The sequence below is a fragment of the Leuciscus leuciscus genome, assembly GCF_965113295.1.
Source record: "Leuciscus leuciscus genome assembly, chromosome: 11".
Classification (NCBI taxonomy): Eukaryota; Metazoa; Chordata; class Actinopteri; order Cypriniformes; family Leuciscidae; genus Leuciscus; species Leuciscus leuciscus.
This window is the reverse complement of record NC_138735.1, coordinates 33,543,182-33,566,242: the sequence shown is the minus strand read 5'-3', so window position 1 is coordinate 33,566,242 and position 23,061 is coordinate 33,543,182. Positions and strand designations below refer to the sequence as shown.

General features: G+C 42.7%; 2 protein-coding genes across 2 annotated transcripts; one reads left to right on the top strand and one right to left on the bottom strand.

The window, feature by feature from the left end:
* Nucleotides 1–11,662: 11,662 nt before the first annotated feature.
* On the bottom strand, nucleotides 11,663–14,162 carry LOC309509849 (zinc finger BED domain-containing protein 4-like). Its single transcript, XM_082184812.1, has 2 exons — nucleotides 13,231–14,162; nucleotides 11,663–12,477 (listed from the first exon to the last, which is right to left on the bottom strand). The coding sequence occupies exons 1-2, from the start codon at nucleotides 14,063–14,065 to the stop codon at nucleotides 12,095–12,097; spliced, it is 1,218 nt and encodes a 405-aa protein (XP_082040938.1). The 5' UTR covers nucleotides 14,066–14,162; the 3' UTR covers nucleotides 11,663–12,094.
* Nucleotides 14,163–16,727: 2,565 nt separating this feature from the next.
* On the top strand, nucleotides 16,728–18,559 carry LOC309508828 (E3 SUMO-protein ligase ZBED1-like; the record flags this gene model as incomplete). Its single annotated transcript, XM_082183296.1, has 2 exons — nucleotides 16,728–17,780; nucleotides 17,983–18,559. The coding sequence occupies exons 1-2, from the start codon at nucleotides 16,813–16,815 to the stop codon at nucleotides 18,557–18,559; spliced, it is 1,545 nt and encodes a 514-aa protein (XP_082039422.1). The 5' UTR covers nucleotides 16,728–16,812.
* Between the last annotated feature and the right edge of the window lie 4,502 nt (nucleotides 18,560–23,061).

Below are 23,061 nucleotides of genomic sequence, written 5' to 3'. Positions count from 1 at the left end.
ACTGAGACCTGGATTCGTCCAGAAGACTCAGCAACCCCTGCTGCTCTCTCTAGCAATTTCTCCTTCTCCCACTCCCCTCGCCAGTCTGGGAGAGGTGGGGGTACAGGGCTTCTCGTTTCTAACAATTGCAAATACTCCACGCTCTCTTCTCTATGCAACAACAACTCATTTGAATATCATGCTATTACACTTACAACCCCCATTAAAATCCATATTGTAGTCATTTATCGCCCCCCAGGTCAGCTGGGTAACTTTGTAGATGAGCTGGATGTGCTGCTGTCCACTTTCCCTGAGGACGGCACCCCACTTCTAGTCTTCGGTGACTTCAACATTCATCTCGAAAAGCCACATGCAACAGACTTCACCTCTCTCCTAGCCTCTTTCGATCTCAAACGACTCATCACCACAGCTACTCACAAATCAGGCAACCAACTGGACCTGGTTTACACACGCAACTGCACCACAGAAAACATCCTGGTGACACCTCTCCACGTTTCAGATCATTTCCTCATTACTTTCAGTCTACAACTCTCTACCCCTGCACCCCCACCCCCACCACCAGTCACTTTCAGACGAAACCTGCGCTCACTTTCCCCCTCCCATCTCTCCTCTGCCGTGTCATCCTCTCTTCCCCCACCCTCACAATTCTCATCTCTGGATGTGAATACCGCAACGGACACCTTATGCTCCACTCTAATCTCTTCTCTAGACATTATCTGCCCTCTCTCCTCCAGGCCAGCACGCACTACTCCCTCTAACCCCTGGTTATCTGAGGTTCTTCGGGAACACCGGACCAAACTCAGGGCAGCGGAGAGGAAATGGCACAAATCAAAAGACGCATCTGACCTGAGTATGTATCAATCTCTCCTCTCCTCCTTTTCTGTTGATGTTCATGCTGCAAAATCTTCATACTTCCACAACAAGATCAACAGCTCCTCCAACACACGATTACTCTTCAAGACATTCAACTCTCTCCTCTGTCCACCTCCACCACCTCCCGCCTCCTCCTTAACTGCTGACGATTTTGCGACCTTCTTCACCAACAAAACAACAGCTATCAGCAGTCAGTTCTCAGCTCCACACACACAGGAACCCAGACCGACCCCTTCCACAGCCAATACCCCTCTGTCCTCCTTTTCTTCGCTAACCGAGGAAGAAGTATCTACACTTCTCCTCTCCAGTCACCCTACCACCTGCACGCTTGACCCCATCCCCTCACACCTTCTACAAGCCATCTCTCCCACACTTCTACCATCACTCACACACATCATCAACTCATCCCTCCACACTGGCACCTTCCCTACAGCATTCAAGCAGGCTCGGGTTACTCCACTGCTCAAAAAACCAACGCTAAACACATCATTGGTAGAGAATTACAGACCTATCTCTCTCCTACCATTCATTGCGAAGACACTTGAAAGAGCTGTCTTCAACCAACTAACATCCTTCTTGTCTCTAAACAACCAGCTGGATGTCAACCAATCTGGCTTCAAGAAAGGACATTCAACTGAGACTGCATTACTGTCAGTCACAGAAGCCCTACGGATCGCAAAAGCTGCTTCCAAATCTTCAGTCCTCATTCTCCTGGATCTGTCTGCTGCCTTCGACACGGTGAATCATCAGATCCTTCTGTCCACCCTCTCATCACTGGGCATCACAGGAACTTCACTCCACTGGTTTGAGTCCTATCTCACAGGTAGGTCCTTCAAGGTCGCATGGAGAGGCGAGGTATCCAGAGCACATCAGCTGACCACAGGGGTTCCCCAGGGTTCAGTTCTTGGTCCCCTCCTCTTCTCCATCTACACCACATCACTGGGACACATCATACAGGCACACGGTTTTTCCTACCACTGCTATGCTGATGACACACAGCTCTTCCTCTCCTTTCAACCAGATGATCCCACAGTAGCTGCACGGGTCTCAAGCTGTCTGGCGGACATCTCCACATGGATGAAGGAACACCACCTGCAGCTCAACCTGGCAAAGACTGAGCTTCTCGTCCTCCCTGCCAATCCGTCTCTACAGCACGACTTCACCATCCAGCTAGAGTCATCATTAATCACCCCATCAAGATCGGTCAGAAATCTTGGAGTAACGTTTGATGACCAGCTGACCTTCACAGATCACATTTCAAAGACAGCTCGATCATGCAGGTTTGCACTGCACAACATCAGGAAGATCAGGCCTTTCCTAACTGAGCATGCAACACAACTTATCGTCCAGGCCCTGGTCATCTCTAGGCTTGACTACTGCAATGCCCTTCTGGCTGGACTCCCAGCATGTGCGACCAAACCCCTACAGATGATCCAGAATGCTGCAGCTCGTCTTGTCTTCAACGAGCCCAAGAGGGCCCACGTCACTCCTCTGTTCATCTCTCTGCACTGGCTACCTCTAGCTGCTCGCATCAAGTTCAAGGCTCTGACGCTTGCTTACAGAACTATCACAGGCTCAGCTCCCTCCTACTTTCACTCACTCCTACGAGTCTACATCCCTACCAGACACCTACGATCGGTCAACGAGCGACGTCTCGTGGTTCCATCACAGAAAGCCACAAAATCACTTTCCAGAACATTCTCATTTACAGTTCCATGCTGGTGGAACGCTCTCCCCACCCTCATCCGGAATGCAGAATCCCTGACAACATTCAAAAAACAGCTGAAAACCAATCTCTTCCGTGAGCACTTAACCTTATAAAAAAAAAAAAAAAAAAAAAAAAAAAAAAAAAAAAATCCTTTCCCTTTGAAACATCACTTATCAGGCTTATGCTACTCTGAATAATACCAGAACTTCGTATTTTGAGCACTTCCTGCGTTGTTGTTGCTTTTGCCTCTTTATGATGACTCGCTGAACTTAGTCCTAATTTGTAAGTCGCTTTGGATAAGGGCGTCTGCTAAATGACTAAATGTAAATGTAAATGTAAATGTTTTGTGGTGCAAACGAGCCCCATTCAGTCTCAGTCTCCCCAGTACACATTCACACACCTCTCCAGCCTGGTTATGGCTCTAAATATGCATATCTTTTGTCTGCATTATAGTTACTACCCAGCAAACACAAAAACGTTTTTTTCACGTTGTGAAAAAGTTGTCACAACGTTTTTATCCTACGTATTTAATACGACAGATGTCGGGTTTTTTAAACGTTATAAATACGTATTTTCACAACGTGGCTGAAACATTTTTTTAACGTTATAAATACGTATTTTCACACCATTGATGAAAGTTTTTTTTAACGTTGCTTCGACAATATGCGTCATGTTCAACATTTTCAAAATGTCAATATCACGTCTTATGTGGTACTTTTTTTCCTATTGGTTTTTACCACGTTCACCCGAAAAATTCACTGAAAGAAGGTGTTAATCACTAAAACCTGAGATGTTTCCATCCTTGGATGTAGCCTGTAAGCGTTTGTAGCAGCAGCCGTTCTGCAACTGCTGCCACGTCCATCTTCAAAGAATCCAGTGTGAAGAGTAATCGATCCAGTGGGCTATAAACTCATCTTTAACACAATTCTTTCTGGGACCCGTTAAAAACATTGAAAAATCACTGGACACAAAACATAAAAGTTAAGCAAATTCTTTAGAATTTATTGATTAATAACACAATATGATTGATATGATATGATTAATGATTTTAATTAATGAGTGCATTTCTGTAATATATTACTTATTCTAGAATAAATAATGATACAATCTATTATATATATATATATATATATATATATATAACATTTATGATTATTATCAGTTGTACAGCTTCATATTTTTGTGGAAACTATGATACAGTTTTCAGTATTCTTTGAATAGAACTTTCAAAAGAGCAGCATTTAATTGAAACATAATTTTTTTTAAACAATCTAAAAGTTTTTACTGCGAATTTTGATCAAATTAATCTATCTTTTCTGTATAAACATTTTTTCAAAACAATAAATCTTTAAAATATTGAAAATGTTTATAAAACAGAACAATGGCCAATTATAACCACATTAGAAAACATTAAAGGGATAGTTCACACAAAAATGTAAATTCTGTCATTAATTACCTCATGTCGCTCCAAACCCATACGACTTTAGTGGAGAACACAAATGAAGATATTTTTAACAGATGCCTTGTGTGCGCATACAATTACATCTTTATTCACAAATGATGTATCTCCGACGCATGTTGCGCCATGAGATCACTGGCTCTCTCGCCAACACAACACTGATGAATCGTGGTGCTCCGTGAACTCGTGTCAGAGATGTATATTTTGTGAATAAAGATGCAATGGGTTTTTTTGCACACACACAGCATTCACTTCACTTCATAAAGTTGAGGTTAAACCACTGGAATCATATTGATTATTGTTATAATGTCTTTACTACCTTTCTGAAGCTTGAAAGTTGTAGTTGCATAAACTGTGAAATGGAGGGACAGAAAGCTCTCAGATTTCATTAAAAACATCTACATTTGTGTTTCAAAGATGAACGAAAGTCGCCTCGGTTACGACTGTAACCTCGGTTCCCTGAAGAGGGAACGAGCGTTGCGTCGAAAACTGACGCTATGGGAACGCTTTGCGTGATGACGTCTTGAAGCACATGTAAAATCAGTCCAATGGTGTGGCGGAACGTCAGAGGCGGGTGACGTCACGTACCAGGAAGCTATAAAAGCCGGCCCGAAACAGAAAACGAAAGCTTCGTAAAGTCTGAAGTCGCGCTGACAGGCATGAAGGAGATATGGCAAGGCGACGCAACGCTCGTTCCCTCTTCAGGGAACCGAGGTTACAGTCGTAACCGAGGCGTTCCCTTTCAAGGGAACTCCCGTTGCGTCGAAAACTGACGCTATGGGAACGTCTATACCAACGCCTCCATAGCTACAAATGTCTGTCCTGTGTGTAATCATGTGAGCAGCACTAAGAAGACAAAACATGAGACCCTGGAGTAGAGTCTAAATCCAGAGAGTAGAACCTGACGAAGGTGTGCGGTGAGGACCAGCCTGCCGCATCACAGACGTCCTGTAACGATACTCCTGATATAAGGGCCTTAGAGGCCGCCATACTCCTAGTAGAGAGCGACCGGACAGCCAAAGGAGAAGGCTGTCCAGCCGCCTCATAAGCCAGTGAGATAGTCTCAACCACCCACTTGCTCATCCTTTGCTTAGACACTGGACCTCCCTTGTTAGGGGAGCAAAAGTCACTTTTATGCCACAGGGCAGCTCTGTGGACATACGCGTCTAACGCCCGAACAGGGCAAAGCAAATTATTCGCCTCCTGGTCCGATTTCGAAAGGGAGGAGGACCTCCAAGTGCCACGAAGGAAACGAGATACCAAGGGGTCTTTCCCCACAGACATTCCACCCAAAGGACTGTGGTAAGCACCTATGGCCGCCACATAGACCTTTAAAGTGGACGGGGTCAGACCTGCAGTGAACCGTTCCTGCAGGAACTCCAGCACTGTACCAATTGGGCAGTGGACTGGGTCCAACCGACGGTCACTACACCAAGAAGTGAATACTCTCCACTTCAGGGCATAAAGTTTCCTCGTGGAGGGAGCTCTGGACTGTAGAATGGTCTCAACAACCTCGGTTGAGAGACCTGACTCTATGAGCTGGGCCCCCTCAGAGGCCAAGCCCACAGGTTCCACAGTTCTGGCCGAGGGTGAAATATCGAGCCCTCTGCCTGGGACAGAAGGTCCCTCCTGACGGGTAACTCCAGAGGATGCCCGTCGAGGAGGGACACAAGATCGGGAAACCATACTCTGCCCGGCCAGCGCGGGGCTATAAGAAGTAGATGGACCCGGTCCCTGCGAACTCTTTCCAGAACTCCCGGGAGCAGAGCAACTGGGGGAAAGGCGTACAGACGTAGCCTCGGCCACGTCTGTACCATAGCATCCAGTCCCAGAGGAGCTGGATGCGTGAGGGAGAACCAAAGTGGACAGTGAGACGTCTCTCGAGACGCAAACAGATCCACTTATAATTTCCATATCAGCTCCACCACCTCGGGGGTGGAGCCACCATTCCCCGGGCCTCGGCCCCTGTCTCGACAGAGTGTCTGCTCCTATATTCTGGACCCCGGGGATGTAGGCTGCCTTGAGTGACAGCAACTTCCCCTGGGACCACAAGAGGATATGGCATGCCAGCGCAAACCCCCTTGATATAGGCGACTACCGACGTGTTGTCCGTATGTACTACACATGGTGTCCCCTGAGACCTGTGATAAAGCTCCTCAGAGCCCGGAAGACAGCTAACATCTCTAGGCTATAGAATGCCAGGAACGATGATGGTCTTCCCACAGACCTTGAGATGAGCGACCCTCAGGATCGCTCCCCAACCCGTGAGGGAAGCATCCGTCGTTAGCAGTTTGCGACGACAAGGAGCTCCCAGCACTGGGCCCTGGGACAGGAACCAAGGTTTCTTACACATAACCAAGGCACGTAGGCATCACCGCGTGACCTTGATTGTGCGAAATGGGTTGCCCCTCGGGGAAAAACCCTCTGGTCCTGAGCCACCACTGCAGGGGCCTCATGTGCAGCAGTCCAAAAGGTATCCCGTTGGAAGCTGCTGCCATGAGACCCAACAGTCTCTGGAACTGTTTGACAGTGAGTAGCTGGCCTAGCTTTACACTTCTCACAGCTGCCAGGATGGAATCGAAGCGTGGCGATGACAGGCGCGCCTGCATCGACACTGAATCCCAAACCACGCCTAAAAAAGTGGTCCTCTAAAATGGAGAAAGCACACTCTTCTTGGCGTTCAGCCGTAACCCCAACTCTTTCATATGGGCGAGAACAACATCTCGATGTTGAACCGCCATCTAATGCGACTGAGCTAAAATCAACCAATCGTCGATGTAGTTCGTGATGCGAATACCCCGGAGGCGCAGAGGCGCCAGAGCTGCATCCACGCATTTGGTGAAAGTGCGGGGTGAAAAAGCCAGGCCGAATGGAAGAAATCGATATTGGTATGCTTTGCCCCCGAAAGCAAACCTCAGGAACTTCCAATGACACGGACGGATGGAAATATGCGTCCTTGAGGTCTATCGTGACAAACCAGTCCTCAGACCTGATCTGTGGCACGATTTGTCTCAAGGTTAACATTTTGAACTTGAGCTGCATGTACTCGTACAGAACTCGAAGATCTAAAATGGGACGCAATCCCCCGTCCTTTTTTGGAACTATGAAGTACCGGCTGTAAAACCCGGTTTCCCTGTTGGAGGGGGGTACATATTCTATGGCCCCTTTCTCTAACAGAGTGTTTACTTCCTGTTCCATAACCAGAACCTGCTCGGGGCCCACCACTGTGGGCAGGACCCCCATAAACCGCGGTGGGCGTTAATAGAATTGTATCTAATACCCTTTTTCCACGGTCTGCAGGACCCAACGAGAAACATTTGACAGTAGCTTCCACGCTGTCAAAGATTCTGCTAGAGGTACCAGTCTCTCGAGTTGCTCAACATTTTGTTGCTGTTGAGTAGTCGGTTCGTCGCCCTGTAACGGCGCACCGGCAGGGAACGACCAAACAGACTGCTCCAGCACCCTCCTCAGAGGGGGCGGGCATCCCGAGGCCACTACGTTTCCGGGTGGACCTTGAGATATGTGCTCGCCGGAGACCGCTGCGCCCTGTAACACCGGAGGCGGCAGGGTTGGCAGAACGGTCCCCTGAGGGCACCGAAGAGAGACGGCACCGTATTTTTCTCCTGCTGTTGAGTAGTCGGTTCGTCGCCCTGTAACGGCGCACCGGCAGGGAACGACCAAACAGACTGCTCCAGCACCCTCCTCAGAGGGGGCGGGCATCCCGAGGCCACTACGTTTCCGGGTGGACCTTGAGATATGTGCTCGCCGGAGACCGCTGCGCCCTGTAACACCAGAGGTGGCAGGGTTGGCAGAACGGTCCCCTGAGGGCACCGAAGAGAGACGGGCACCGTGAAAAGAGGTGTTAACCGCTCTGCTTCGGGGGGACTACCCTCATTTGTCCTGAGCCCTCAGACATCAGGACTTTTTCCCAGCAGCCTTCTTGGCGGTAATAACGGTCCGCAGATCCGTTTTACCCCTCGAAGACTGCTGGGTTTGAGAGCGCCCTCCGTGTCCCCGAGATTTTTGTGGGGGAGCACGAGAGGACACACTCTGTTTTTGAGTGGCACGATGTTCAGCGCTCTTTTTAGAGGAGTGAGGCTGCTCCCGCTCAGCAGCCTCAATGAAAGAACGGCGGGGGAGAAGTTTTTGTAATGCAGCTGCCTGTTTAGCAGCTTCCTGAGATTTAGCTACCGCACTGTTTACTGCATCACCAAATAAACCAACAGTGGAAACCGGAGCATCTAAGAGAACCTGCTTTTCTTTCTCTTTTATATCGCTCAAATTGAGCCACAGATGCCTCTCAGTGGCCACCAGGGCTGCCATAGACCGCCCGATTGATTTAGCGGTCTCCTTGGTGGCCCTGAGAGACAGATCTGTGGCTCTGCGTAGTTCAGCCATTGTGTCAGGGCCAATTCCCCCGCCCTCCTCTAAATCCCCCAATAATTCTGCCTGATAGGCTTGCATAATAGACATCGTATGCAGACACGCTGCAGCTTGACAAGCGGCTGCATACGATTTATGAACCAGAGATGATGTGAATTTTACTGGCTTAGAGGGAAGTGAAGGAGCTTTCAGGGAAGATGCCGTTGCTGGAGAGAGATAGCTCGCAAGCGTCTCCTCCACCTTCGGCATCTCCCCATAACCATATTCTTTATATTTGTGAATGGAAGAATAGTGGGATGTTTGTGGTGCATACACTCTGTATGAAACCGGTTTTCCCCACGATTTCGACACCTCGGTGTGGAGATCGGGGAAAAACGGAAGGCTTCTTCGCTGAGGCTGTGTACGAGATGGCAGGAAGCGTTCGTCGAGCTTACTTTTCGAACGAACGTCCTGCCTATCCTCTGGCCACTCAATAGATAATCTGTGAACTGCTCTCGTGACAACATCGAGCAATTCCTCAAAAGCGTGAGACTGAGGTGGCGAATCCTCAGACTCAGCTTCAATACTAACAACGTCCAACTCCTCAGAGCTGGACAATTGCAGTATTGGTGCCTCCATCGGGGGGGAAGAAACCGCAGCGCGTGCTTCCACACCCTGATGAGAGGCACTGGATCTATCAGAAGGATGTTGAGATAAGGCAGAGCCCGTCTCAACATCCACTGATAGATCCATTTGCGAACCCCAGGTCTGTGATTGCCGCCGTGCCTCGGCAGCGGCGGGACCCGAGCCCTGGGGAACGCGATCGGGATTGAACCGAGCCAAGCGGGATCGGAGCGTGCGCAATGGAAGCGCGTCGCAATGCACACAGTCACCACCCTCGAGTGCTGACTGGGCATGCTCCTCACCCAAACAAACAACACAAAGAGTGTGAGTATCACCTCCCGTTAAATAACGCGGGCAGGGATGGACACACACTCTAAACTGCTGCTTGCTCGCCATACTGAATATATATATATAATATAGACAGACAACACCAAATAACAAGGACAGATTCAACACAGAGCGCAACTGAAGACTCAGAAAGCTTTCGTTTTCTGTTTCGGGCCGGCTTTTATAGCTTCCTGGTACGTGACGTCACCCGCCTCTGACGTTCCGCCACACCATTGGACTGATTTTACATGTGCTTCAAGACGTCATCACGCAAAGCGTTCCCATAGCGTCAGTTTTCGACGCAACGGGAGTTCCCTTGAAAGGGAACTTACAGGTTTGCAACGACATGAAGGTGAGTGATGAAAATGTTTGGTAATGTTTGACGCATTAGGTAAATCAGTTCCTCAGGGGCACCAGTAGATCTCTTCCTGATCTCTGATCTTCTGCTCCTTCCACCATCCCAATCCCGGATTATTGAGCCACGACAGAAGTTTCCACTTTGAATGCTTTAGCCTGGCTGTTTTTTCTCCAGCATCTAAAGTGAGAAAGAAATCAATAACCAAAATGTAAATGTAAAAAAACAATGGTTGTCCAAAATGTGAAGTATACACTTGAGTTTTCCCTCTACATACTTGTGGAAGATTTCAGTCATAGATAAATTGTAAATGTTTGCTTTATTAGACATTACCTGTCTAGAGATGTTATGTTTATGCTGAAATATAATATTGGTTTGTGTGTTTAAAATCACCTATCACATGTCATTTTGTAGCGAACTGTCTCGTATGATTAAAGTTTTGTGCTTCAGTACTTCCGATAACATAGTGAGTTTTTAGGGAGCGAATGTTTCAGTGCACTGTAAGGATTTTGTGATAAAGACGGCCCTTAACCACTGACTACTGAGCTAGAGACCTAAGTGATATGCACCCAGAGTTTAGCACCTTGATTAGCTTGTTCAGGTGTGCTGGACTAGGTTGGAGTAATAATTCATTAGATTTATATAGCGCTTTTCTCGGCACTCAAAGCGCTTTACATAGAAGGGGGGGAATCTCCTCAACCACCACCAATGTGCAGCATCCACCTGGATGATGCGACGGCAGCCATATTGCGCCAGAACGCCCACCACACACCAGCTTACTGGTGGAGAGGAGACAGTGATGAAGCCAATCAGTATATGAGGATGATTAGGAGGCCATGATGGACAGAGGCCACTGGGCAAATTTGGCCAGGATGCCGGGGTTACACCCCTACTCTTTCGAAAGACATCCTGGGATTTTTAATGACCACAGAGAGTCAGGACCTCGGTTTTACGTCTCATCCGAAGGACGGTGTAGTTTGGAGCTAAACTCTGTGATCAGGACTAGATGGCAAACAATACTGTAAAGGGGAGAAGACAAACAATATTATTTTGTTGTAAATAATTTGTTCTGTCTTCATCTGCTTACCTGTACAAAGTATGCATCATGAATAAGCAGTAGGCTATATTTAATTTGATCTTTTAATAATACTGTTTTACTACATTAATACTAACTACAAACCTGATAAAAAGGACTGGGCAGTGGAGGAAAGCCTTATTTTGCCCTCCAGGTGGGCGTAATGGTGTGACGTCACGTGATAACTATGAATTAATCATACAGTGCGTACTTTTAGGTTTCATCCATTGACCAATTGTCAGCAAAACCTTTACAAAACTATCAAAATATCTCATCTACACAATAGATGTGATTAAAAGCCCAAACTTACAGCTCAAGTCTATAGTCAACCTAACGTTACTGCTACCTCTAGAATAGCTAAAGTTAGTTAGATGCTAACGGACTTTTTCGAAGACACTAAACCATTTCTATTAAGTAAATATTCAACGGAAGCGAGTGATTTACATGAAAGAAAGTCTCAGAAACATTTGTATGTACTATTTGTGTAATTTTATGGACTAAACTTACCTTAAAGTTGTTAAAACAACAGTGAGAGACGGAGTTTCGCTGTTTGTCAGTTGAGCTGCCGCCTCGTTTCCATGGTAACGCCCTCCGCTCCAGTTTGAAAGTTCAGCGCGCGCGCCCATTAACATATGTAAAAGTCACGCAGCATTTACATTTAGATTGATGGAATGAATTATTTGATAATCAGCTAAAATATCATGAAACTTGATATATTATTAAGTGGATAGTAGGCCTGTGGCCATCGCAAACTGTAAATTGAATGAAAATATGAAAGCATTGAAAATGTAAAACAATGTTTTAAGTCATTTATATATATATAATAGGCTACATTATAACATAATATATATATTACCTTATTAACCTTTTAACCAGAGGTGGGGACAAGTCACACATGGTCAAGTCCAAGCAAGTCTCAAGTCTTAACCATCAAGTCTCGAGTCAAGTCTCAAGTCACAGTTCAGATAAATCAAGCAAGTCAAGTCAAGTCAAGGGTTAAACCTAAGCAAGTCAAGTCGAGTCCTGATAAGTTTCAAGTCAAGTCAAGTCAAGTCACAGTACTAAAATAAATAGAGGTAATTTGTTTCGATACATATTTATTTTTGCACAGAAAAGATGAACTTGTATACATATATTATGTATCTTATTCATTATACATTTGCTACAGTATATATGAATCATATGCATATCTGTGCTACATTAATAACTGAAAATAAAACTGTGTTGTTTACACAAAACGTTTAGAGTCTAAGATGTATCGAGTCTAAGATGTATAATCCAATCTGTCTAATTCAATTTAATTAAAACGGTCTAAAATGTGTTGCATTTACAGATAATAAGGTTTGCCAAGACAATGGCACTAAGCTGTGAACGATGGGGCCGCATAATAATCCCCCCATGACTGAACACACGCTCGACAGGTGCGCTTGAAGCAGGCACAGCTAATACCCTCATTGCGATTTGGAACAGTGAAGGCATTTTCTCCTTGTTCATTCCCCAAAACAAAAGGCAGTTCTGGCCATCACAATTGTCCAGGTAATGGTTGATCTGGGCAGCAGGGCTGCAATGAGTGGATTTCTTCTGCTTTTTGTGGTATAAGAACAGCCCAGTTTCATCACCTTTGATTTGCTCTTCTTCATCTCCATGACCTGTCTGTTCCATATTGGTATGCTCTGCCTCCTGGAGAATCAGATCTAAAACACAAAAATGTAAAATTACAAATAAACCTATACAATATTATAGAGCTGCATGATTTTGGATACATTGAGAATCATGATTTTTTTTCTAAATAAACAATTATCTAACAATTATTTACAAATAAATTTCATGTAATTTACTAAATGTTCTGACAAAATGTTAATTGCTGTAGTCTATTTAAAAATATTTAATTTAAAAGATTTTTTTAAGCTGTCAGAAACTGAATAAATGAAAAGGCTTCACTTGTTTCATTACTGGATGAATCTGTGTTTTTGAAGAATCTCTTGAATGAATCATTAAGTGACAGTCACAGTAACTGACAGAAACTTTATTTGAAGCATCAAATTACTTTAAGTAACTTGAGTAAGTAACCTTAAGTAAATCGCTACTTTTAAATCGCGTAGACACAAGTGTGTATATCCGAACTACAAACTTTTATCTCAGTATTTCTGTGATGGTTTGAATGATTGTAACAGTTTTTCAACTGCACAGTATCTGTATTTCAATTTTAATACTTATACATGATAACTGCTCTTTCTGGTCCAACGCAGAATTTAATGTTTGCTGTGATCGTACTTTAAACATTGTCATTTAGGAATAAGATTACTTGGGTGTTTAAATCAACATTGCAAACTTTTAATGGTTTATTGTGTAGTACTTCCAATTTCTGTGAAAAAAATAAAAAATACTACTAATAATGTAATATTTTGAAGTATGGGGTCTCATTCTAAAATAAGCCTATCACTTACTTTTTACTTCCACGGTCAACTGCTCCTTCAGCTTGTCATCAACCAATACATCGTGCTCTATCCACATGACCCCAAAGGCTGGATCAAGAACAGCTGCTTTGACATAAACAGGATCAGAGAATGGCAGGATTCCTTCATTGGTCTCTGGCTGAGACATTTTTACATTGACAAAGATGCCTTTGAATCTTCTTTGCAGTGATCTTTGAAGACTGTGGATTAGGTTGACCAAGTATTGTGTTCCTTCTTTCTGGTTTTCCAAGTGATTGTTGAGGGAGAGAACACAGGGAATCACAGCACTTATGGTTACAACTTTCTCTCCCTGAGTGAGATCAGTGGCATCAGCAAAAGGTTTCAGAATGCTGACCAGTTCTTTAATCTGAGCCCACTCTCTTAGAGTGAAAATAGTCTCTCTGTGCCCTCTAACATCCACGACCTTGCACAAAGTTTGGTAGTCACAGCTAAGCAAGGACTTCAGCTGTCGGAAAGTCGAATTCCATCGAGTAACAACAGAAGCAGGAACTCCACGTTGGCCAAATTCTTTCTCAAATTCCTCCTTAAAAGAAGTACTTGTGTGGAGCAGAGAACTGATCCGCGACGCTTTGGCCAGAGCCGAACTGACAGCCCTGGTCTCTTTAAGACCATCACCAACAACCAATTGTAGTGTGTGCGCAAAGCACTGTAGTCTATGCTGACTTTTGGAGGTCAATGTCTCATTCAGCCTCTCCTCCTCATCCACTGGAAGGGCATTCCAAAGTTCTTCATCATCAAGGCAGTCATCATCATCCTCATCTGCTTCAGCTGAACTGGGAAAACATGTGGTGAATGCCTTCTTCATATTTGCTGCATTGTCACAAATTATATGATCAATCTTTTGTTTGATTTTATACTGATCACATATTTGTTCAAATGCTTCACAAATTCTCTCTCCCGTATGTGACCCCTTAAACCGGTTGCAAGCTAGTAGATGAGATTTCAACGTTATAGCATCTGCTGCAGTGTTCATCCAGTGAGCGGTGACGCCAAGGTAGCCTCTCATTCTTCTGTCTGACCAGATGTCCACAGTGACAGACAGATTTTCAACTGTGGCCATTTCACTTATTAGTTTTGATTGTATCTCAGACACCATAGTGTCCAGTCTTGAGGTGATGGTTCTGCGGCTCAATGCAGTATATTTTGCGTCCATAATGGAGAGAAAATGAATGAAGTGCTTGTTGTCAGTGATAGACAGGGGCATGTTGCAATTAATGATCAGATCAGATATTATTGCTTCTGTAATGGCTTTTTGTCGAGGGTGGTTGACTGGATATGTAGAAGTCTGGGGCACAATGAACTGTGACATGGATGGCTGCTGTAGATCGCTGCAGTGTATCTTGGATTTGAGATATTCATCATATCTGCATGAATAAAAAATAAAATAATACAAAACCAATCAGGGAAAACTGTAAACATTAACATCAACTGTAAACATTAAAACAAATTTATTTTCATATGCACAAACATTCTTTACATTTTTTAAAATACTGTAATTTAAGGAAAATCAATTGTAAATATAAATTAATTTAAGTGATGATCATTTACTGATGTATGCACGTAAAGTTTTGGTTCCAGCAGTCACACATTTTCATATGTTTACATAGACACAGAAATGTAAATACTTGTATGTAAGTTACTGATAGAATGTAAAACTTAATCATGTATTGAGGGCTAATAATAACCATATAAACTAATTATTGTGACTGAAAATTTTGCGCTGTAATTATTCTCGTCTGTATGACCAAAAAAAAAAAAAAAAAAAAAAAAAAAACTCTTAGAAATGTTTAGGGGCTACATGCTAGTGATCACATCGGCACCTCCATGTTAGCCTATCACGCAGTCCACAAACACTTGAAAATGCGCACATTTAATACAGACATTATTGCCTACATGTAATATAGAGCGGCCCGCTCATTTTAAGATGCCCATCAACATTAAAATTCAGGCTACGCCACTGTTATAGTCAAATTCCCCAATACATATATTAACGAGACGTATCAGTAATGATAATGGTCACATTTCTAATAAGAAAAAAACATAATATGCAACCAAGGCCAAATTATTAGGGCTGGAGCGGCGCGTCGATGATGTCGACGCGTCGACGTCAAAATTACGTCGACGTCATATTTTTTGCGTCGACGCACATTTTGTCCGCAGATTATAATGGAGAACCAAACGGCAACAACCTCTTCCGAACAAAGCCATGCAAAAAGAAAAAGTCCTAAAAAAACTGTTCGCCCCAGATCATCAAAAGTATGGGAATACTTTAAATATAGTCCCAGACAAAAAAGTGTTGTTATTTGCACTCTTTGCCAAATGGAGTTGGCATACCACACCAGCACAACAGCAATGTGGGAGCATCTGAAACGAAGGCACCCCATTGTCACTCGTGAGGGAAACAAAACCAAGTAAGTACATGTTCATTTCATGTTTGTGTTGTGTAGCTTGAGCTCTGCACACTTCGGTGGTTCTAGCTAACCATCTTAGCTCTCCGTGCAGTTTGTTCGTGCTAGGTTAGTTAACGTTAGCTAGCTAACGTTACTGGTGCATAGACCGCTGTATTTAGCTTATCTAATGTGCCTGTTAGCCCAGCACCACCAAAGTGCACAGCTGCTAGATCTAGCTAACGGTAGCAAGCAGACTGCAGTAGCTTTTAACGTTATCTGTCTAACATTAGCTAACTCACGAGTCACGATATAACGTTAGTTAGCGTTAACTCGTATTGTGATCATTTACGAGTCAAATGCATAACGTTAGACTAACGTTAGCCAGCTTATGGTATCATGATTCAGTACGCTGTTAGTTCGCCAATGTCAATTAACGGATTTAAGCAATGTCCAGGCCAGGGCTGCATATAAGCTGGTGCGCAGTGCTCATGAATGAATGGATGGTTTCATGAGCACTGAAAACATTAAAATGAGCACCACATCCAAGTGTGATAGGGCTCATTTGAGTATCAGACATTTTACAGTGTAGATATAGTACCCTGTAAGAACCAGATCAAAATGGTTGTGCATTGAATGTGCACCCTTGCAATTTCCATGTTACAAAACAACACAGACAGAGACACAGCTGATGAAATGCATTGTTGGACATAACATTACTTTTATGTAGCCAGCCACGTTAGGATTCAAATAAACTTAGCATAGTATTACAATGCAATGAGGTTCCACTGTCTAAGCTGTTGTAATATGCATTGCTTTTGTATTTTCTAGGACAAAGCAAACAACCTTGCCTTCCTATATTGGGAAAGAGACGCAATGCACTCCACAGAAGGCAGCTGAACTGAGCAAAAGGATCTTGAGAGTAAGTCATTATTTACTCACTTTAAATATATTTTAGGACGGAATTGCTGTGCCCATTTTATGTGTCCTATATTTATTAGCTAGGTTATGGGTGTTTCTTCAGTTAACTTGGCCCTTTTCTTTGTGTCCTTATTTGGATTGTCTAATAATAATTCTTCTTACATTGTAAGCAATTATGGCTCTATGAAAGGTGCTATGTTTATTAAGACTAATTTTCTTTATCTTACAGGTGATCGTCAAAGACATGAGGCCTGTGTCTCTTGTTGAAGGTGAAGCCTTCATAGACATGATCGAATATGCCTGCCCAGGCTTCAAATGTCCCTCCAGGTGGTGGTTCACAAAGCAGTTGGAGAAGGCATATCAAAGTACTCTTGAAGATCTGAAGAAAGACTTACAGAAGAGGTCCTCAAAAATCTCACTCACCACCGATGCCTGGACAAGTATTGCCACGGAGACATACCTCGGAGTGACCTGCCACTACATCAACGACAACTGGGAGATGGTCTCATTGGTTTTGTGCACAAAGCCCCTTGAGGACCGACACACTGCAGAAAACATCGCTCGCTGGATTGAAGAGGTTGCAGAGAAGTTTGACTTCTCTCTCCGTGATGATGTCCAGGCGATTGTCCACGATAATGCAGCTAATGTGGTGAAAGCCCTGAGAATCCTTGAGGAGAAGCATGGTGTTGCCTCACTTCGATGTGCTGGCCACACCACCCAGTTGATTGTCAACCATGCTCTGAAAGATCCCCGGATCAACAAGGCACTTGGAGCAGCAAGGAGCCTCGTCGGGTATTTCCATAGCAGCGATATTGCCAGCCTGAAGTTGAAACTCAAACAAGAGCAAATGGGCACAGCTCAACACAAGTTGACCCAGGATGTAGCTGTTAGATGGAATAGTTCTTACTATATGATCACACGCCTCCTTGAGCAGCGGTGGCCTGTTACCGCAACCCTCTCAGACCCAGAGGTCACCAAAGCAGGAAAGCAATACCTGGATATGAAAGCTGACCAGTGGAGCCTCCTGGAGGAGCTACAGAAAGCACTTGAGCCCTTCGAGCAAGCCACCGTTTTCCTGAGTGGAGAGGCATACGTCACAGTCTCTGTCCTGCCTCCACTGGTGAAAGGCCTACAGAAATCCACACAGACAGCCTTTGAGTCTGCTCCCATTACCACCTTCCAAAGAGCAGCCGCAGCAGAGATTGCTTCAAGGTTAGTTTAATTATTCAGCTGTTTAAATCTCTTATAGTGAACTAACTGAATATTTTAATTAAGCTTTCCCTGTTTGCATCTTTCAATGTTTTCCCATTGGCATTCTATCATGTAGAGCTATTGATTCTACTGTTATCTTTCTCTCTAAGCACCTTGAATTTCTTTGATCTTAAGTGTGCAAATCAAATCCATTATTTTTCAGATGGAAGTTTGAGACAACATATGATGAAGACGGGAACAATGTGTGCATCTTCGCCGCGGCCCTTGATCCGAGATTCCGAAAGCTTAAGTTCCTGTCCACAGACGACATCCTGAAGGTGAAAAACAAACTTCAGACTCTTGCACTTGAAGCCAGACGAGTGCAAGTCAGGGAAGAGCCTGAAGATGACTCCCCCAGTGGCCAGACAGATCACTCCAGACAGAAGCCAAAGTCTGTTCTGGACATGTTGCTTGGCACAGATGATGATGAGGAGGAGTTGGAGGATGAAAACCCAGGCCAAGACCAGAGGGAAGATGCTGTCAGGAATGAGCTGGTTGTGTACTTTGGGGAGAAACCCATTCCAAAGGACAAAAACCCACTCCAATGGTGGAAAGAAAATGAAACTAAGATCCCCGCCCTGGCTGTTGTGGCGAAATCCTATCTGGCTGCCCCTGCAACATCCACACCTTCTGAGCGTCTGTTCTCAGCAGCAGGGTCCATTGTGAACAAAAAAAGAGTAAGCCTCACCAAAGAGCACGTGGACATGCTCACATTCCTACACAGTAATTCAGAGTGGTGATGGATGAGGGAGGGGGAAAGTGGACAGTACTATATTGCACACACTTTATTAGCATATAAGCTTACAGAATAGCAGTTAAGACAAGAGTCAGTTCGATTCCATCAGGTTTTATGTTGGGACTGTTATATTGTGTTAAACACTCTCAGGAATGTCTGTACTGTGCATTGCACAGTGTTTATTTTTGCACTGCATTTTTTAATCTTTTGTACAGAAGAGAATGATTTATGTTGGGATAGTAAAACTGATAACATGAATTTTATAGTGTTAAACACTCTCAGGAATGTCTATACTGTGCAATACTGTGTTTTTTTGCACTACAACTTTTGAATTTTTTGGACAACAGTTATGTTGCTACTGTAAAAGTGTAAACAAGCTGGGCTTTCATTTTGTATAACAGTAAAATAATTTATTTTGTGTAAAGCAGAATATTTTTTGCTGTGCAAAACTGTTGTTTAATAAAGTATATTAAGTATATTAAGAATTTTTTGGTATTTATTTGAAATGCATTGTTTTTATTAATCGAGCCACAGAAAAATAATCGTTATATTAATCGCCAAATTAGTCGTTAGATTGGTCGACTAATCGATAAAATAATCGCCCAACTAAACGTTTAATAAATAATCGTTTACCCCAGCCCTACAAATTATGACAAACAGAAAAGATTAATTCATTACATTAGTAATCGTTATAGATCTTATAGTGAAACTGACTATAAAGAGATGACTTTCTTATCTTTCCTTGTGGTTCTTCTTGAAATGTCGAATGAAATTTGACGTTGTGGTTGTCGTGTCGGATATTCTTGCGTTGCATATTTTGCATCTGGCAAATCTTTTTTTATTGGCACGGTCCAGTTCAAAGTCCTTATAGCCAAACAAGACTATTTGTGGAGCTCGACAACTGTCTGACTCTGCCATGTTTGGCGCGGTTTGAATTGTGCAGCGTTAAAGGCACAGACGCTGATTGATGCTGACGTCACAATAATTATTTTTTTAAATGAATTTTATTGGTGTTTGTTTATTATAAGTTCAAGTCATTGTCGAGTCTTCCACTTCAAGTCAAGTCAAGTCTCAAGTAACTTGTTCTCAAGTCAAAGTCAAGTCAAGTCATTTTCATACTTTAATCAAGCAAGTCCTGAAAATTGTGACTCGAGTCAGACTCGAGTCAAGTCATGTGACTCGAGTCCCCCACCTCTGCTTTTAACCTTACCTTACTTACACACAAATTACTCCAGTCAAGTCGAGCCGACTTAAGGCTCCAGACCACCGGCCACTAACACCAACCCATCCCACCCAGGGCTCTAATCAAACATTAGCAATTTTTTTTTTTTTAAATACTTCCCTGTCATTGAATAATATATTGATGTTTTACTTCTTTAAAATCAATAAAAAATATATATTTTGTGAATCAATGATGATGTGGGCTTATTTGGAACACACGCGGGCTTAAATGGTGCCAAAGTACCAATTAAGCCCATGCCAGACTTCTGACTTTATTCCTAAATTATCTTAATTTTATATTCTAAAATGAACATCAACTAATTAATACAATTTCAAATGAGGGATTAATCTTGCATTTTAACAAATTATTTTTCTTATAATCTATGTCAATATCTATGAAAAAAAAACCTAGACTTTGATTTTGGTGAGCTTTAATGGGTACACTTACCCTATGTACTGTTCCAAAATAGCACACTTCCAAGTTCAATCATTAACACACGAGGTATACTGATAAATAGTCTGGCTGCAAGTACACTTAACATATTTTTTTTTTCACTAGGGTATATAAATAGCACACTTGAAAACTTTTTTGTTTAGGGTAATCATGGTATTTGTAGTAAAACTGTGATTACAGCCAACAAATGGTAATCAATCCGCCAAAAAAATTACATAAATTCCCACTACACTACTACACTTTTACTATGATAAAACTATGCATCGTTATTTTTTGTAATGCTAGCTGGTATAGCCTACTTTGGATAGCCACTACAAAGTACATTTAAAGTAGTGAATAGAAGGTATAATACACTTACAGTATTCCGTGTTCTCCTGAAAGACTTCAGCTGTCTCACACTGTAAGCCCTTTTCACACAGCGCGTTGATCCCGGGAAATTGCCAGAGTGTCTTCTTTGTAAACGCAAACGCGTACCGGGATTGATGCCGGGATGGGAACCTAGAAACAATAGGCTAGTTTGAGAGAGGGATGGCTGACGCGAAACTGACGTTCCGAAGCTTTTCCAGATCCCGAAGCGCAGGTGTTTCGAAACACTGATCCGAAGCGTGATTAAAAACACCCATGTAACGTGACTACGGCTAGTAAATGAAGCTTCGGAGTGTTTCAAAAGTGTTTCGACAGGTGGCATGGTCCGCCCAACGGCTCTGGGTCCGCCGAATCAGCGTTTGATAGACAGGGTCGGGAACAGACCACACAATCTCATATCTGTATAAAAGTGAAGTCAGCGCATCTTGACCTCGTGGGTTTTTGTGAGAGGAGTTTGATTTTGACTTGAGATAGCAGATATTTGGTGATATAGTGACATTTATAGTGCGATTTGTTTAGTTATAACTAATATAAATATTTAGGCTTACACATTGACTGATAGGCTAGAGACAGATATAGCCTACATATAGTGACACATTAATAGATGCATAGATAGAAATATAAATAGACAGATAGATTAATATATGGATACATATATAGATACATAGATAGATTAATAGATAGATTAAAGGGACATTGTGTAGGAATTTCTCCCATCTAGCGGTGAAATTGTTTTTTGCATTCAAATAAATAGTGCTCTCCAGCGCCTCGCTTTTTCAAATGCGTGTTGCATCTACGGTAGCCGTTATGTACCAAAAAGCCATGACAGGATGTCTTATAATAGCACTTCATCGAGTTTTCCTTCGGGTGAACTGGTTTGTTATTTCAAACAAACTGCAACTTGACACAACGAATGTTACAGTTTTGAACAAACAAAACTTACAACCTTGTTCTTAGGGCCTTCTCTACTTTACTCAATAGCTGCTATTCATCAAAGAGCCTGTTTAACTTTTAACTATAAATGTTCTACTGTCTATATACTAAAGTACACAACCAAACAATGAAAAAAAAGCTTGTAATTAAGACCGTAACATTGACTTGCCTGTCGAGAAGAAAGCAGGCAACTTCAGCATCTCTTTTGAAAGCTTTCTCCTGAATTAGCTATCTCGACATTAACTCTTGTTTTTTTTTTGTAATCTCCAGTCACGTTTTCTTTTTACGGTCTATTTTGGACTTTTTCGACGACGAGGTCTCCTTATCCTGTGACTCAGCATATGTATGGTCCTCCTCCATTATAAATAACCGTACAGTGCAGCCTTTTAAACTTGCCGGGGCAGTGAAGCACCTCTCACTGCTCTGCTCCTCCGCTTCTGCTGGTTTGTCGCGTGAAGCTGGCTCCGAACAAAAACGCGTTTTGGAAACGCGCTGGCCTAGTACTTTTTGTCCCTCTCTGCTATTATAGTTTTTTCAAGATGGCGGAACTACATGGAAGCCTCCGTGGATCTACCCATCCCATGTACAGTATATGAAGATAATAAATTCTTCGTTTACGAGGATAAGTCAGATAATTAGCAGAGGTATTTGTGGACCATTGAGGACATATTTATGAATAAAAATATTGATTTTAGACAATAAAATACCTAAAAACCTACACATTGTCCCTTAGTTAAATAAAAATGGCGGCTCCACAGAAGAGATGCCGTACATCTGTGGTGTGGGAGCATTTCCATTTGGAAACTCCAAATAAAGTGAGATGTATGTCACTGATTCTTGAGTCGGGACAAAACACGTTTTAAAAAACTTTTTTTTTAAATACACACTATATCAATTAGAGTTATATGTTTCTGCAGAGAAAGGTCTTAGCTATTTAACCATGTAAAGGAACAGGTTCTAAATAAAAACACATTTTTAACAAATAAACATGTTTCCCTTCAGAACTGGATTTGTGTCAACTCCGTCAGACACACTAAAAAGTATACAATTTTAATTCTTCAAATCCAACAAGAATCTAAAGTTCTGAAGTATTTTGTAATAGTGTTTAGTTACTCTGATATATAAAAAAAATACAATATATAAACTTAAGTTGTGATGTCACACTATTCTGAAAACTCAGATTTCTAAATATTTGCATTTTCAAACTATGATTTTAATTTCAATATTGTAAAAACAAATTCCTTAAATAAATAAAACATAAGAGGATGTAGATCAGATGGTCCTTTATTACAAAAACAAAATAAACTGAAGGAAGAATATTTGTTTTTCCCCAAAAAATAACAAAAACGTTCATACTTCCAACGCTGTTGACGAAGATCTGACGGTGTTGACGGAAAAACTGACGGTGTTGACGGAAAAACTGACGGTGTTGACGGAAAAACTGATGATGTTGACAAAAAATGTTTGAATGTTTTACCTCCGATTTGTGAAATGTTCACCTGTTTGTCATGATATGTTCTGACAATAAAGAG

What these genes read in the sequence shown, in the direction of transcription:
- LOC309509849 (XM_082184812.1), bottom strand. Translation starts at nt 14,065, where the DNA reads ATGAAGAAGGCATTCACCACATGTTTTCCCAGTTCAGCTGAAGCAGAT. An exon ending in GTTGACCGTGGAAGTAAAAA is followed by an intron (nt 12,478 to 13,230) that starts GTAAGTGATAGG and finishes TTTGTGTTTTAG; the next exon opens with ATCTGATTCTCCAGGAGGCA.